Here is a 16737-nt window from a genome sequence, read left to right on the forward strand (position 1 = left end):
GCTGCACTGGCTCACCCTGGCTCTCACCCTCTACACAGGCAGCATCAGAAGGCTGATGATCCTGATGGCYCAGGGGGATCTCCCCCAGGAGCAGAGCAAGGCCGTGGCTCTGAGAGGGAATCAAGGGCCTGGAYGTCAGTCTGTGTGTCCCCCTGGGGTTACCTGGGGAGTTGGGGGCTCTACCTTCCTCTTCTTCTTCTGATTCTGCTTGTTTGTCCTGGGATAGACGATCAGCATCTCCAGCCACCTGYGGGCAGAGAAAGCAGAAGGTGAGGTCTGTGCTACAGGGACAGGAGTGACACTGACCTGGTTAGGGTCAGCTGGGTCAGTAACACCCAGAAACCATCCCAACCAGCTCCTGGGGGAAAAATAAGGCAGGAGAAGAGGGATGACCCCAGRGTGTTTTGGCTCAAACCCTGCTCTCTGCAAAAGTGAAGCCCCAGCCAAGGCTGACATGGGGCAGGGATTCAAGGATCCTGAAAGACAGTGGAGAGGGACAGAGCCTCTGGCAGGACCGTCCCCCTTGAGCAATGCCAACACCCGCACACTGCAGACAAAGCGCTTTTGTCCAAGGAAGAGCAGCGTGAACTCGGCATTGAGAATTCCTGTGTCCTCCCACCACRGCCTGACAACCTGCCCCCACATCTCTGAGAACTCCACAGGGATCCCTGGACCACTGGGAAACATTCCTGCTTTAAATGTCCCTGCTCTCCTTTCCTTCTCCCCCACTTTGCACGCTGCTGCTGTAAAGCGTTCGGAGCTGACCACATCAAGTGGGGTTTGGTTAAGCAATAAATGCCAGAAGCTCAGAATGAACGTAAAACAAATTCTCCCCCAGCCAGGGAAATCTTCCTGTCGTGCTGCAAACTGCAAACGAAACCAGCCTGGCTCAGCCCCAGAGTGGGACTGCTCGGGGATGATTAATGCCTGCAGTCAGGAGCAAATGCACTGCTTCCAAAGCCATTGCTGGGCYGACGAGCAATAAATCAGCCCCACCTCGCTCCGCAATGCCTCTCCCTCCCGCGGCAGGCACGACCGGCAACAAAGGCTGAGCTGGGAACCAGAGCGTGGGGAGAGGGTGGAGAGAGCAGGGCATGGGGCTGGCCATGGTTTGGGGTACACTCATTACTCCTGCTCCCCTGTGCCACAATTCCCCCACAGCTCTGCATCCCGGCTCCGCAGCCACTGCAGCACAGAGCTGTGAATGGGGTTGGGAGGATGGGTTTGCCAACCCAAGGTTCACCTGTCCTTGTTGTCTCAGTAGGGCAGGGAAATTTTAACATGAGAAATCACTTATCTGRTCAAAATCCCAAGCTCTTGGTATAAAAATGCCTATTTCAACAAGTATTTACAAAACGAGGGGAGTCACAACCTAAGAAAAGGTTCRGAAATAGAAATCTCAGCAGAAAGTGCTGACTCTGCTGCTGCCAGGGCTGRGGGAGGCAGGAGATGTCATTCCTCGGGAACAGTGGGAAAGAGCGAGTGTTCATCCCTTCRACTTCCTGCTCGAGTTTCAAATGTCAACAAATTTTGGGGGGGAGGGGCTGAGCTCTGGGTTCTCCGAGTAGGAAAGGCTCTCAGGTGAGCAGCAGCACGGTTGCCTTCTGTCACTGTGTGCTGGTGGCTCGGCTGTCCCAGGGCTCTGCACCTTCACCAGCGCCAACCTTAACCCCAGCTGGCACGTGAGTGATGGAAGAGGATGTTTCTACATCACCATCCAACACCTGGAGTTGGGAAATTTACCCCGATTCACTCATTTTACTGGTCTAATCATCAGTGTCACTGAGCCACTGCAATCCTGTGATTGTTTTAATCATCCTTGGAGGTCAGATGCTCCCCTGGGACCAGGGAGGTGAAGAGCATCCACCCCAGGATTCCACATCTGTCCAGAGATGGATGAGGACCAGAGGGTGTATGGCACTCAGGGTTGGGTATGTCAGTGCCAGAATAATGGGACCTGCTGCTGGGAAGGGACAGAACCTGTGCCAGTGGGCTGGCTGCCCCATCAGAACCCTAAAAGCATTGTAGGGTCATTGCAGCACCCATCAGGATTCCCCAGCCTAGGTATGCACAGCCATAGAGCCCAGCCTTGGGCAAGCTCCTACCCACCCTCCTCTTCCTCCTGGCTAATGGAAGAGCCTGCAGTGGCTCAGCCCCAGAGCTGCACTCACCCACTGATGATCTCCTTGTTCTCGGCACGGATGAAATGCTCCTTCTCTGGCGTCAGGATGCACAAAGAGAATTTCTGCCCTGTCCGGCTCTCCCCATCCACCACATCCGTGCACTGGTTCATGTTGATGGTGCCCTGTGGGAGGGTGGTCGGCTGCAAGGGAAAGGACACAGGAGAAACTTTAAGGAGGGAAGAGCAGAGGAGTGCAGAGCTGAGCCCTAAAACCTCTCCTGGAGGACGCCAGGATCCTACACACCAAGAAGCTTTGCCACAAGTGCCCAGATCCATCTGTGGGCTGTGCCCAGCACACAGCAAAGCTCTGTGCCACACATCTGGGCACACAGACCAACAGGTACAACTCCTGCCAGACCAGTCTGGCCCATTGTTGCCAGTAATGTGTTTCTCCTACGTCAAATATCCAGGGAAGGACAGCTGCCCTGCTGTGGCACCGGGACACCAAGCAAAGGCTCCAAGAGACCAGCTTTGGGTCTGCAGCTGCAAACATCTGGGCTGGTGGGGTGGCACCAGGGGACAAAGTGGCAAAGAAGCAAGGCCCCACTGTCCTGAGCACAGGATGGCTCAGGGATAAACAGACAGACACAAGTGCCATGTTTTTCCCCTTAAAGTTAAAATAAACATGGAGTTTGCCAGGGAGGGAGTGCAGCATGGAAGGGACCTTGCTTGGTGGGTTTTATGGACAGTGTCACCTCTTGGCCCCATTGCTTSAAGCAGATCTGGTGAAGTGGGACAGGTGGTGGCCCCTGTGGCCCAAGGGGACATTGAGGGACACCCAGAGGGGTGTCAGCACTGACAAGAGCTGACAGGTCCATCTGGAGCAGAGCTGGCTCATCCGATTACAGCGTATCCACCCGCTGCCGGTGCCTGGTGCCCACAGCCCTCCCCCCCGAGTGATTCCATGGCTCCCAGGTCCTCAGCCTGCCTGTCTCCACCAGGCTCGGTGACACTGGAGTCCTTCCAGCATACCAGGGAAAACCTGCACCTGGGACATAAATGACTGAAGGAGCTGCCAGCAGCTCTAAAGGAGGACCTAAAGCAGCCTGTGGACACCTCCTCACCCTGCCAAAGCCTCCTTGTGCCCTCCAGATGGCCGGGCCAACAAGGAGACGGATTTCTGGCAGATGCTGTTAAGGTTTTTACCATGGAAACGAGCTCCCCTGCCAGCAAAACCCYTCCAAAGGCAGCCTGTGCCATGCAAAGAAAGGGTGACTGGGGAGAGCTCAATGGCCCCAGCCTACAAACCCAGAAAAGTTCAGATCAGTCCCCCAGTGCCCCCAGCTTAACCATCTGCAGGCAGTGGGAAACAGCCCCTTTTCCCAGAAAAGAGTTTTCCCTGCATCTGTGTCCCTGGGTGGGAACATCCTATGACAGCCCAGGGGTGGCATGGAGCCATCACGGGTGCTGCAGCCATCAMCGGGTACAAATCATACATCAGGGACACAAAACCTCCTCTCTCCCTCGTGGAAATCAGCATCCAGAGACCCCCCAGGATGGAGGGAGGGAAAGCAAAGCCCATCCCAGACCCCCAGCATGAYGCATGCCCAGCCTCCTGCCCTGCACTGCCGCGGGTAGTCAGCTCCTAAGAGGATTTTTTGTCTTAGACAACAAAAATAAAACCCCGCTTTCCGGGAGCTATAAAAACCCAACGGAAAAACTTTCTCCTGTTCCAAGTGGAGTCTTAGAAAAGTTTTTGTCTYGCTGGCCTCTGGCACAGCCAAGGCCTCCAGGACTGTAAGGTCTGGATCCAACCTCCTTTCCCTCCCAGAGCAGTATTGCACGAGGTAATGCAATGACAGGGGGGTGAGGAGGAGGGAGGGAGCTGTAATCCCATAGGGGGATCCTGGGCCACCTTGTCCCTTGACTCCCTGTGAGGTTCAGAGGGATTTGGCAGGGAGCTGGCAYAGGAGGAGAGGAAGAATCAACACCCTCCAAGCCCATGGCAGTTGAGGGTGGCTGCTCCCGCTGCTCACATCCAGCCCTGACCGAAGCGTGCTGGGAGCAGAGGAGCCGGTTTGGAGTCCCCCCAGTGCCAGGCTGGCCCTGCCAAGTGGTTTTGCTACTCAGCTCTCCTTGGGAAGGCTGAATGCTGGCATCTTGTACAGCCTGACACATGGGTCTCCATCTACCACCACATCTTGGAGCCAGAACACCAGGAAAGGGCTGGGAGCAAAGCTGGGAATGACCCTCTTSTATCTGCGGCCCCAGGAATGAACCCTCCATCCACAGAAGCTCCCCTCCACACCCACACCCCTTATTGAAACCTGACAGACCAGCAGCCTCRCTTGCTTGGGATGTAAATTCCTTTACACCATTTATTTCCTTCCTTGGAGGCAGCGCGGGCACTTTGAAGTGAAGCAAAATGCAAATGGTGCCTTGGTGGAAATCGTGTGCACACACACAAACTCCACTGAGGGAAAGGAGAGAGCTTGGACCCCTTCTCCACCTCTGAGCAACCATTTCTGGGCTGGGGAACCCTGSAGAAGGATGAGCAAAGCTGGTCCCTGGCCAGGTGAGGACTTTGCAGCCCCAGCAACTGGAAGGTTATAAATAAATGCAGAGGCAGCGAGGTGTTATATGGCAGACACACCAAAACAACAAGGCTGGGATTTCAACCAGCCCTTGGAAGAGCAGATGCCTTGATCCAAGGCTGAATCCAGTGTCAGCCCCCAGGGTGGCTTCATATCTGGGTGAGGAAGGAGTGGACGCTCAGGCTCAGCTCCTTCTCCAGTCCCCCTCTTGGGGATAGCCCTGTCCCCAGGCACTGGCCCTGCCTTTGCCATCTCCATGCTGCTGCCAATGGGATGGAGCCCACAGCGATCCCAGAACKGGATCTGGTGGCTGTATCATTTCACTGTGGATAGGAGTGGAAGCCCAGCAGGCTGTACCTCTGTTCAAAGCATTATGGACAMTATTATAGGCACCATCACCAGAGCAGCTCTCCTTGGTGCCACCAGTGCCACCAGGTGCCTCCAGCCCAGTCAGCTGAGCAGCCTCAGGCCCTCACCAGAACGAGAACAGAAGCWCTTACACCACAAGAGCAGCCACAGTGCTCCATGCTGCCAGTACCAGSAGAGGAACCAGAGCCAAGAAACAATTGCACTGCTGTTTCCCTCAGGAATGACAGATCCCTATTGACACACACACACACGTGCTCACAGCGTCCCTCTCTGTGACACACAAAGCCTATAGAGCACTCTCCTCCTCCTCCTCCTCCTCCTCCTCCTCCTCCTCCTCCTCTCCCTCCCCAGGGTGTGACTCAGGCCATGCTCTCCACATCAACAACAGCAGCAGCCTCTGGATCAGAGCAGGGACCTTTGGATGAATGCTCCTAGGATGCAGAGCTCAGAACTGCAGTGGCCCCCTCTTTGGAAAGGAAGGAAAGAGAACAGGGACCTCTTAGAAGCTCAAAGGAAGAAACCCCAAGCAGGGCATTGCTGCATCCTCCTGCACAATGTGGATGCTCCAAGGGTGTTGAACACCCAGGTACAGGAGCTGATGCTGCAAATCAAAAGGGTTTATCTGCAAAGTCCCTCATTTCCATAAGGCACCGCAGAGCTGAGGTAGAAAAACAGGATTATTTGAGGTAGAAAACCAGGATTATTTAGATTGAAAAATGGCTGAATTTTTTTCCAAGGACCTTCCCTGCCATTTCTAACACATGGGGATCATGGAAACTCAATACAAAATATACAGGAGCTTTGCTCAGGAGCTGTAGACAGGATGTTTTGGAGCAGGTCAAGCTCTTGAGGAGGGGCTCTACCACAGCCTYGGTGGGACATGGCCAGTGCCCAACCCACTCTCTGGGGCTATTACACAACGTGGGTTGATGAAATCTGGAACACAACCTTTAAAGAAAGGCGATGGGGCAGGGGGAGGAGGAAACCAAACAAAAGGGACATTTTACTTTCTGCCAAGAACCAGGAGGGAAAGAGAAAAAAAAAAACCCACAACCATTTGTCTATCTYGCATGGCGGGCTGGTTGCCTTGGCACCGGGGCCTGGCTGTCCCAGGGGAGATCTCAGCTCTGCTGTCCCACTCTGGGCTGAGGATCTGGCTGGCTCTGCCCTGGCTCCCAGCAATGCCCCAGAGCAGCCTGTGGCGCCTGGGGAAGAGACATCCACGCTGCCTCCATCAATGTGTCTTGACAAATGTTAATTCTCCCAGCTAAAATATTCATGAGGGCGGCTGCCGAGCGCTGCTCACTTGCAGCTCTGCAAAGACAGCTCCTGTGTTTGCTAAAGGCTTCACCTCAGCTCATCACTGGGCTCCACATGGGATGCAAACAGCAGGGAGAAAGGCTCTGCTGTCCCATTGTCAAGGGCACATCAGGGCAGCATGGAGACAACCACAATTTGGGCAAGGGTACCAACACAGCTTGGACAGGCAGCTCCCAGCTCCAGCATGCCACTGGGAGCCCAAACCAAAGCCTCATTCACCATTCCCACTCAGAGGCYGTCAAGAAAGCACCAACTCCTTCAAAAGTTATAGAATCATAGAAACACATCCAGCCATTAACCCAGGGCACTGCCAGGTCCTCCACTAAACCATGTCCCTAAGCACCACATCTACATGTTTCRGAACATTTCCAGGGATAGTGACTCCACCACTTCCCTGGGAAGCCTGTTCCAAYGYCTCACCACCCTTTCAGTAAAGAAATCYTTCCYAATATCCAACCTAAACCTCCTCTGRAGCAACTTGGGGCTGTTTCCTTTWGTCCCATCACTTGTTAGCTGTGAGAAGAGACTGACCCACACCTGGCTGCCACCAGAGGATCCCTTTTCAGATGTAAAGTCACCCGTTTTCAGCCACGCAAGGCTATGTATGATCTCCCAAATCCCAGCTGGGGATACAGCTCTCAAATCCCAGCTGGGGATGCTCTGTGCACACACAGGGCTGGCTCAGCCTGCCCTGAGCTGCCCAGGCGCCAGGAGAGCACGGCTGGCACAGCAGCAGGGCTTTAATGAGCCTTTTGGGCTTGCTGCCACCAGGCAYGAGGCTATCGATAGGGCCACAACGCGGCCAGAGCTCTGCGGTGGGCGGATTTTATTACACTTATAGATCTGCTGGCAGGCTGAGCATCCTGGATTTATTAAATTAGACAAAGGCTCTTGAAAACAACCTCTGTGGGCTCTGCAAAAGGATGGACTGGAGTAGTCACCCATCAAAGGGCAGCAGAAGGTTGGCTCCAGCATCCCCATGGCAGCTCTGCTTTCYCTGTGCCATTCAAGCAAGAGGGAGATATTTTTCTTGGCYACCTGAGCACACCTTTGCCACCTGCAATAACACCCCACAGATAGARAAATGCCATAAATGCCACTTCTCCCAACCTCACCACAGATTTCCCCACTGTTGACCCTGGCTTGTTCATCACAGGTGCCGACAGCCACCTCCTGAGATTTGCTTTGCTGAAGGAATACTCCACAGCCCAAGGTCACCCACCCCAGGGCGGTGGGATGGGTTAGCAAGTGGCACACACACCTGTCCCTGCATGCCAGCCCCTRAAGAGCCCTCCTGAGCCTCTACCAGGACATAAAACAACATCAGCTCCCTTTCTGCCAGTGGGAAGGAATTCTCTTCCCCGGGAGCAGTTTGAGAAGGGGGTGAAGTGCAGGGGCTGGGCAGGAGAGTTCAGCCAGGGGCCACTTTAAAGCAGAGTCGGTGTTTATGTCCACAGACAGCGAGTCTAAACACTGAGCGAGGCCGGGAGCTGCCTGCGAGCTGGCTGGGAGCACCCTCGGGCTCTTCTCCCACCCAGTGCCACCTCAGCCAGGCAGGAGCAGCACCCATCCCAGGGGTGCCCAGGCAGCASGTTTGGGGCCACACATCCCATTTGTAGCCCCATCCCCAGGAGCACCCACCCAGTGAGCGGGTGCTGGAGGGGAGTGAGCCCGGCCGGGGCTGTGCGGAGGCTGGAGCCGGCTTGTCTTGGCCTTATAAGGCTATTTTCGCACTGCTCTTGCAGCTCCCAGCTGCTCCCCACTCCAAAGCAGGGTCGGAGTTGGCAGCCAGARCCTAGCCTGCCTCCTTCCTGTTAACCTCTTTCCTGCTGAACGGCCTCGGAGGGGTCTGTGCATGGTGGGAACAGCCGTATCCAGTCCTGGCACAACCACCCGTGCTCAGCAGGGTGRGTCGGCAAACCAAGAGTGGTCACCGTGTGGGTTCAACCTCCCTCAGCACTGGGGTCTGACCCTCTGGGCTCTCAGCAGTGTTGACAAATCCAGGGAGCCTTTCAGGGAAGCTTGCACCCATGGATATGCATATTCCACTTCCAACGCCACTGGAGAGGAAGAGAGAGAGAGATGGAGAAAACATTGGCACCATGACAGGAAGGACAGCAAGATCTCCCCAGGAGGGGGGATCCAGAGGCTGCTYTGAGCTGCCATCCCAGCTGTTTGTGGACCAAAGCAAAAGCCAAACGTTGCACAAAGAGCTTGGAGCATCCACTCGAGCCCCATCCCAACTCTGTGGGGACCAAGGCAGAAGCCCAGCAATGCACAGGCACTTGCCAGTCYTGCAGTGCAAAAGGCAGCACCTCGCAGCCCTGCAAGCCCAACAGTTATTCYTCCCCCTCGCTCTAAAGGATTTAGATGCATTGAAAATGCAGAATGTCCTCCTCCCCTCAGAGGAGGGGGGTGAGAGGAATACGTGATAACAGATCCGACCCCATCTGCTCGCAGCTGCCAGCGTGGCATCTTCCCCGCTCCTGACACACAGGCACAACAGCCAAAGGGGAAGCAAATATCTGCAGCCTTCCAGCAAGTTGTCATGGTAATCAGCACGATGGCAAAAACCCGGCAAGACCATGGAGGGACCAGAGTTTGGTGTAAGGATCATGGCAGGAGTTTTCTGGAGAGGGAACCGCAGTCATTTTGGGGGTCGGAAAGAACAACGGCCTTCATTTGCATCTTGATACTTTAATTTTAAATTGCACCRCTCCAAATTGGCCTTGTCAACTTTATCCTCCACCCCCTCAGTGTAGGAGACGAGTCCCAGGTGGTCCCTGCACCGCGTGCCAGGCACACATGTGCAGGAGCTCAGCAGCACCTCCGCGCACGCCGGCTCGCACAGCCCTCCCCAGCAGCGTGGGCCTTCAAYAACACCAGCAACCACATCTCCCGAAGGTCACCCACACACAGAGATGGTCACACACACAGGGATGCCAGTTTTGGACACAGCTCAGGAGGAGGAAAGCTTGGATGGAGGCAGAATGACCTCTACCCRTGTTGGCCAGCCCTGCTGCATCACAGCGGGACCTGGATTTCTGCTTCATGGGGGTGAGGGAAACATGATCAAGGTAATTGTCATCCAAGGAAAGCAGCAAATTTAATCAATCAAATCCCTGTACCTCCCCCAAAGTGAATCCATCTCCTCTCTGGCCTTGAGGGGAAGGAGGAATGGGTCTCTCATCCTCAGCCATGCCACAACCTCTCCTGCAAATGCAGCCAAGCAGATGAATCGCTGCAAAGACGAAGGGACAGACTGAGCCATCAGCACCATCCCAGCCATGAAGAGCCACCTCCAACAACCCTCAGTCATCTGCAACTCTGAATAATTTCAGGCCCTGCACTGGGTTCCCCACTTCCACTCCTCAGGACTGTCAGTACAGGRTCATGTACTGGCACTCAGTGACTGCAGAGGAGAGAGGACAGCCCTGGGGATCAGCAGCACCACATCCACCGGAGGCTCGGGCAACTCCCAYGGGCGCAGATGCTTCAGTGGAAGTTCTTGAATCCAGCCAAATTAGTCTGGAAATCTCATTACTCCTTAGCGCTGCTCTTATGAGCTTTGCAGAGCTTCCTGCCGGGCTGGGAATACCAGGAGGCCGGGCTCCCAGGGAGCTTGGGGGTCTGCTCTGGAGGGGCGAGTCAAAGTTGTTCCAAGCCAAGCCAACCAAGCAACAGCCACATACGGCACCCAACACCCCTACAGGAAGCCCCAGACCTGCACCGCATCGTTGCCAAAGCTTCCAGACAAATTTGGACACAGCAGACTTGCCCAAAAGCCGAGGGGACAGCTGAAGAGGGTTTTCCAAACTTTGACCATTGGCCATCCTACCAAATGGCACAAAATGTGAGCTTTTTGGCCAGTTCCAAGGAGAGAAGTTCTCAACAGGCACATATAGCTGTTGTGGGGCAAGGAGACCACCCAGCAACAACGCAAGTTGGGCTTTGCTGCCACACGAATGATGTGGTAGAGGCACCAACAGTGACAGCAAAGAGCTGCCCTGGCCAGGCAGGCACCACCAGGTTCACAGGTAAGTGGCATCTGGGGTAAAAAGTACTTTAAACGCCCAGGAAAACTGAGGAATAACACATGAGACTGCTGGAGCTGTCCCAAAGTAGCAGCATTTTCTCCCTAAACCTGCTGCTCACATCTGGCTCCAGCGGAGCACAGGGAGAGGAGGGACTTCACAGCCATGAGCTGCTCCCAGGACCATTCCACAACCCCTCCTTTGGGAGTACTATACAATCCCAGCACAGAGGAGCAATCTGGGGCAAGTGCTTGTGAGGGGAATAAGCCCAAGAGGTTTCTCCATCCCCCACGCCTGGGATGACAGACTTCACCCCCCCCAGCACTGACCTGTACATGGCATTAACCACCCATGCAAGCCCAGYGTCCCCTCCCTCCACACATCTGCTCCATCCATAATCCCTGCTGTCCCTCCCCTAATGGGAAAACTGCCAGGAAAGTGAACCAAAACCCTAATTATATCCCAGTARCTCCCCAGTGCCCTGGTGATACCTGTGACTTTATCAATGCAATCACAACAGGGCTGATGAAATGCGGAGCAAAGGGCCAAGGCTGGGTGTGCTCCAAAACCCCACCTTTTCTCCCCAGTCACACCATCACAACAGGTGGAAATCCCATACAAGCTCAGGATGCTGCTGGATGCTTCTAAAACCATTCTGTGTGCCTGTTCCCTCTGTCCCCTCTGCCCAAGGACCCASCACCCACAGCAAAGGGAACTGGGAGGAGAGTGGGGACAGCCATGGGTCACAGTAGGAGAGCAGCCCACGGCCTCACTGCAGGTTCCCAGGGCTCTGTTTGGCCATAAAATCAYGGAGAGCCACAGCTACAGCACCTGGAGCCACGGCACCCAAGGCTTGGAGAGTGCAAGAGCCAAGACCCCCAGGATCACCTTTAAGTGTCCATCCAGTTCCAATCCCCTGCCGTTGGCAGGGACCTTCCACTATGCCAGGGTGCTTCAAGCCCTGTCCAGCCTGGCCTTGGACACTTCCAGGGATCCAGGGACAGCCACAGCTTCTCTGGGCAACCCTGTCCTCCCCATCCTCACAGGGAAGGATTTCCTTCCTGCAGCCCCATKGTAAGGGGTGCCACAGCAGCAGACAGGGCACGGCCATGGGGTGCACGCCAGGAAAACATGGGGGAAGAAAACCTCCAGGGAAAGTGAGACCTTTCCAGCTTTCTGCACCCCCAGAACACCCCAAGCCCCACGTGCAACACCTCTGCCCCTGGACCTGCTCTCCTGCAGGAGCACAAGAGGTCTCAGAGGAGCCGGGCTGCCTGCGGCAGGCAGCAGAGCACAGCCAGTTAACACACTCCGACACACCAGCTCCTGGATCAGATCCTGCAGGAAGGAGGTGAAGGGTAAGTGAAGTTGCCACACACGTGATTTACCTATGGTAATTTTAACTTTCAGCAWGGCTGTCTGGCTGTTTTATCTCTTAACCTACTTGCAGTCAGACTTCAGTGACTGCAGGGACAAGCCTCCTCTGTAGCTTTGAAGGAACAGGCCAAAATGAAAAGGTTTTTAAAAATACATATTACCAAGAGCACATCCACACTCTGTTACCTGGTACACGAAGGAAAAACAGCATTTTGATGCATTTTTTTCCAGCTTTTGTATCTTGCAATCCATGATGACTCAATGAACAAGAACAATCATCAAACCTGCCTGYAAATTGTAATTTTTTACCAGAAAAGCCTCAAAACACTGCAGACAAAAGGGGAAAAACTCTGCAAAAACTCTGCATTTGGTAACCCTGAGAAAAGCCGTTTACAAAACCTCACTGAAGACCTCAGCTTGTCTCCACGCAAGTTTTAACCTGACRACGTCCCTTTTACAGCCTCCAAACCTGATGAATAATTCATGCCTGGGATAAAGCAGAAATATCATATTCACCAATGCTTACCTAACAGAGAAACAAGGACTGCAAATAAGTAATTTATTAACCCCAAACCGTGTTGCTGCTTGAACAGAGAGCACACCTCAGCTTTCAGTGGAAAAATCACTCTGGAGCCGAGGCAAGAGAACGCCGGGCACTGAGACCCCCCACTCTCATCACAGCTCCAGCACAAACACGCCTTGTCCTGGACTCAGTGAGATGCCAGGGGAGGAGAAGCCCCCTGAGAGCAAGGCTGGGAGCTGCCACCCTCCCTCCTCCTCCTCCTCCTCAGGGGTCTCACCCCTCCTTCCACATCTACAGGAGAGCAGCGGTGGGAAGCCCACAACCCCGCGCTCGCCCACGGCTCCAGCCGCTTTCTCAGGCATTCCAAAATTTGGCCGGAGTCTCTTTCTGCAGCACGCCCCCCTCCATGGCTGGACGCCTGCCTAATTGCGTATTTATTTATTTCTGCATTTTCCCAGCTCCCCGCACACACTGGCGCAGGGTGTGGGGAAGCCAAGGACGGCTCCCAACRCGGACCCAAAAAAAGAGAAAAACGAAAAAAAAAGAGGGAGTGCGGCTCCCCACATTCCCTGGAGGGTGGGAGGAAGCCGGGAAGCGCAGGGCTGGCTGGGAAAGGGGTGGGAGCGGGGGGCAGGAAGGGGGGACGCCGGCGGCATCGCCCACCCCCTTTGCTTTGTGCGCGCTTGGGGAAATTAAAAATAGCTGCGTCCAAAGAGTGGCTGCAAGCGCCACAAAGAGCGTGTTGAGCGGAGGCAGCTGCAAGCTATTTGCTGCCCCTGGTAATCAGCATCTCGGCTTGCAGAGCCCCTCCGGCCCCCCCAGCCCCTTYCTCCCCTGCCAGAAGCTGCCGCTGCCTTTCTCCAACCCACATATGTCATGTCAACAATCAATGAATGCAGGATCTCTGCCGGGGAAAAAAAAAAGGGGGAACACGCTTTGATTTTTGGAGCAGCTTTGTTGCCTTGTTCCATTCACATCCTCGTCCTCCTCTCTGAGCTGTCACTGAGGGGTTTGCAGCACTGAATCYCACCAGTCAATGCCACGATACCTCATGGCCCTCAGCAGGAACAGGGATGTGCCAGCTGCTGGGATGATGCCTCTTCTAGAAGCAGCAAAAGAGATGCTATTGCCCAGCATCACCCAACCTGTAGCCCACAGCCCACTGGTGGTCCTCACGGACCTGATCCAGTGGCCTGCAGCAGGGCTGGAAAGAATTAAATCYGACCCCATTCCCACCACATGGTTGCAGCTGGCAGGCTCAGGCTCATTCTGCAGGCACCTCATTTGATACCCCCTTCCCAGCACCAAGCAACAGTAGGGAAAAAAAAATTAAAAAAATGTTAAAAAAAAAGGTAATTTTGTTGCTTCTTTGAGTGGTTCACGTGTCTGTGACTGGCAAGGACTGGGGGATGCTTGGGAGCCTGGCACTGGCTCAGCTTGGAAAGAGCCGGGATCCAGCACCCACTGCTGCAGCCCCTTCCTCTGCTGCCTCGGGAGACCACAGGGCCTGTGTCAGGATAACTGCTCAGCCTTAGCCGTGTCATTTCACTGCCAGCCCTGACATCTTCCCTCTTAAATGCCATCAGAGTTTGATTTCTGAAKTAACCTTTTACAGCASATACAATTTTTCCTTGACCAAGAGSCCGCAACCAGGCTGGAAGCCACAGGTCCAGGAATCACAGAGGAACTGCAGCTGCTCCAAGTGCCTGTTTCACTCTGCCCCCCACGAACAAGATAATTGCAATCTGAACTCCAGCTCACTCCCCTCGCTGCTCTGGCACACGTCTTCTACACAAAAGTCTTTGCTATATCCCAAGGGACGAGGAGTAGGGAAAAAGCAGAAGGATGGAGCCACTTGAACCTGTCCTCGCTGTTCAGCCTAAGAGCAATTCCAGCTTTGTGGCTCGCCCTGTGGAAGACAATAGGGGCTGTGTTGTTTCCAGGAAGGAAGCACCTGGGCCAGGTCATCAAAGCAGCTTGTGTTAGGAGGTCACTGGCTGCATTGAGCTTTCCCAACTCTGCTTTCATCCTCTCTCTGCCTCTGTTAACTCCCAAACCTCCCACCACGGACTGTTTCACACTGGGGCCTCTCCCAAGCGGGTCCTGCAGCCAAAAAATGTCCTTTTCAGGGGGCTTGAATGCGGACAACAGTGTTCTCCAAAGCTCACAATAAACCCAGGCACTTTAGGGGACCCAATGACAGCCCTTGGCCATTGTCAGTCACCAGGACTTGTGTTGGAGATATCCCTGGAGGAGCCCCTCCCTGTTCCCTCAGCCCCCACAAGCTGCAGCTCTGCAGTTTTGTCTTTCCAAACACACTAAGCCAAACTAAAATACATAAAACATAAGAAGAGGGTTCAGCAGTGTAGGGAACCATTACTRGAGGAGCCCACAGGTGTCCTGACAGCAGGACCCACCTCCAGCAGCAGCTGGGGCCAGACACTTGGAGCAGAGAAAAATGGGAAGACATCAATCCCCCAAAGTCACCATTATGGGATCCCCACACCCAAGCCCAGTAATGGCTTGGATCAGCATCAAGRCAGACATTAATATAAAACCACAAATGAAGATTGGTGTATGCTCCTCTCACCCTCTCCAAGGCTGCTTGGTCCTGGGGAATGAGTTCCCAGGGGTCCCTGACGGTTCATGGATTTTTTTCCCCAAAATCAGTATTGAAAATTAAGCACAACAAATTCATAACAGTTCTCTTGAGTTCTGTCCAGAGTCACCAGCACTTGCGCTGTCTCTGCAGCTCCTTTAGAGCAGTCACGAGGATGTGCTTTGTCCCCTCTCCCTTGCACCCTGACTTCGGGTGTCCCTTTCCTGGTCAGCTTCCATGAAGGGGAAAGGATCTCTGCTTCCCAATTTTCCCATCATTTCCTTATTGCTCCTGCATCATCTTTTGAGATGTGCACCAAACATCCCACATAAAACCTCCTCACAGTTCATTGTGCACCCTGCAGGGCCCATCCTGACTTGACTACATCCAGTGTTGGAAAAAAAAACTGGGATGGGGGTCCCTGTCACCGTCTGAGCCTCACAAAGTCACTCCCACCCAGCCTTCCTGTCTCTGCTTGCTTTAAATTTCAAACACACTTTGATTCAAGCCAAAAGCTTTTTATGCTAAACAGAAACTGAAAGTCTTGATCTGGCAAACAGAAGCACTGGCAAAATTGTGTCCATGAGGGGAAACCACTGGGGATGAGGGGAACAGGGTTTGCTCCCACGGAGGAGGGGGCAGGGAGAGGTTGGAAACACTTAAATGGCAAAACGTGTGGAAAAAGTAAGGACAGAGAGGCCAGGATGTTTAAGGTTCGTTTTTAATCCCTGCCAATGAATTTCAATCCTGTGCCAAAACTGAAGTAAACTGCTTTGATCTAAAAAGGAGGAAAAAAACACACACACGGGTTCTTGGCTTCTTAAAACAATACAGATGACAAAGAAGGGAACTACAATGAAAATTAACGTGGTGCAGCTCTGCTGACAGTGACATTTTAAAATGTCCACTTCCTCCAAATAAAGAAGATTTTGGAGGGGGGTGAATTAGGAAACAATAATTACACAGGTCTGTGGATCACAGCATCACTGAGCACACATCCCTCCCTCTGATCCCACTCCAGCTGCCACCAATGCTTACACCATTCTCCTTTTTTTTACCTATTTATCAATTCCTTAGGTTTTTGTGGCTGGCAGCAGGGCCTGGGGCCGAGCAGATCTCCAGATGTGACCCCACAGCCTCACTGTGCAGTGCCAGACCTCCCACCTCTGAGCTGGCCTCTCTCCTCCTATTTATACACCCAGCCCAGGGGTCCTGCTGCTCCCCTAACCATTCCCAGATGCCAGGCTGGCCTCGGTCTTCATCCCACCCCAGTCCCATCAGCTCCCTCCTGACCTCCCTCCCTGCCATCACAGCCTGGAACAGGGATGTCCGCTCTATTGTACTGAAATTAATGACATTATGATCCATCTGAGCTCCTGATTTAGGAGCAGGACCACCCTGCTGTTGAGCTCAGGAAGGGTCTGCAACGCCACCATGGAGGACACAACCACCCAACCCCAGCAAACTCTGGTACTGAGGTGGCTGATTATTGGTTTAAGCCTYCTCTTAGACCCCTTCCCAATTTCAGAAGGCAGTTTGACTCCAGAAGGCAAGGGRCAGGGTAGAGTTAGGGCTCATAGCCCATCCTCATGCTTCACTGAGCTGGGAAGTGCCAGACACAGAGTGAGGTCAGTTTGTTGGGAAAAGGGGATGTCATGTCCAAGAATGCTCCTCCTGAATCCCTGCAGGGAAATTAAAAGAGCCCTTCCAGAAGCTGCTCTCACCTTGGTTCTCATCCCCAACACCAGCAAGTTTGAGATGTTCCCAGACAAGCACAAATTTTGTCCTGTTTTCAAACC

At 53.9% G+C, this 16737-nt stretch overlaps 1 protein-coding gene across 10 annotated transcripts in view; it reads right to left on the bottom strand.

The window, feature by feature from the left end:
* The window catches only part of MPRIP (myosin phosphatase Rho interacting protein), a 72750-nt gene that overhangs the window by 39888 nt on the left and 16125 nt on the right, over window positions 1–16737 (bottom strand). For all 10 annotated transcript variants that reach the window (XM_057369775.1, XM_057369774.1, XM_057369769.1 and 7 more), the window contains exons 4-5: window positions 2172–2323; window positions 163–247 (exon numbers count right to left, since the gene is read on the bottom strand). In XM_057369775.1, the coding sequence (XP_057225758.1) occupies window positions 163–247; window positions 2172–2323 (237 nt within the window). The remainder of the gene's footprint in view (window positions 1–162; window positions 248–2171; window positions 2324–16737) is intronic.

This window comes from Malurus melanocephalus, unplaced genomic scaffold (assembly GCF_030028575.1).
Source record: "Malurus melanocephalus ecotype Western Australia unplaced genomic scaffold, MMel_1.1 scaffold_115, whole genome shotgun sequence".
Lineage (NCBI taxonomy): Eukaryota > Metazoa > Chordata > Aves > Passeriformes > Maluridae > Malurus > Malurus melanocephalus.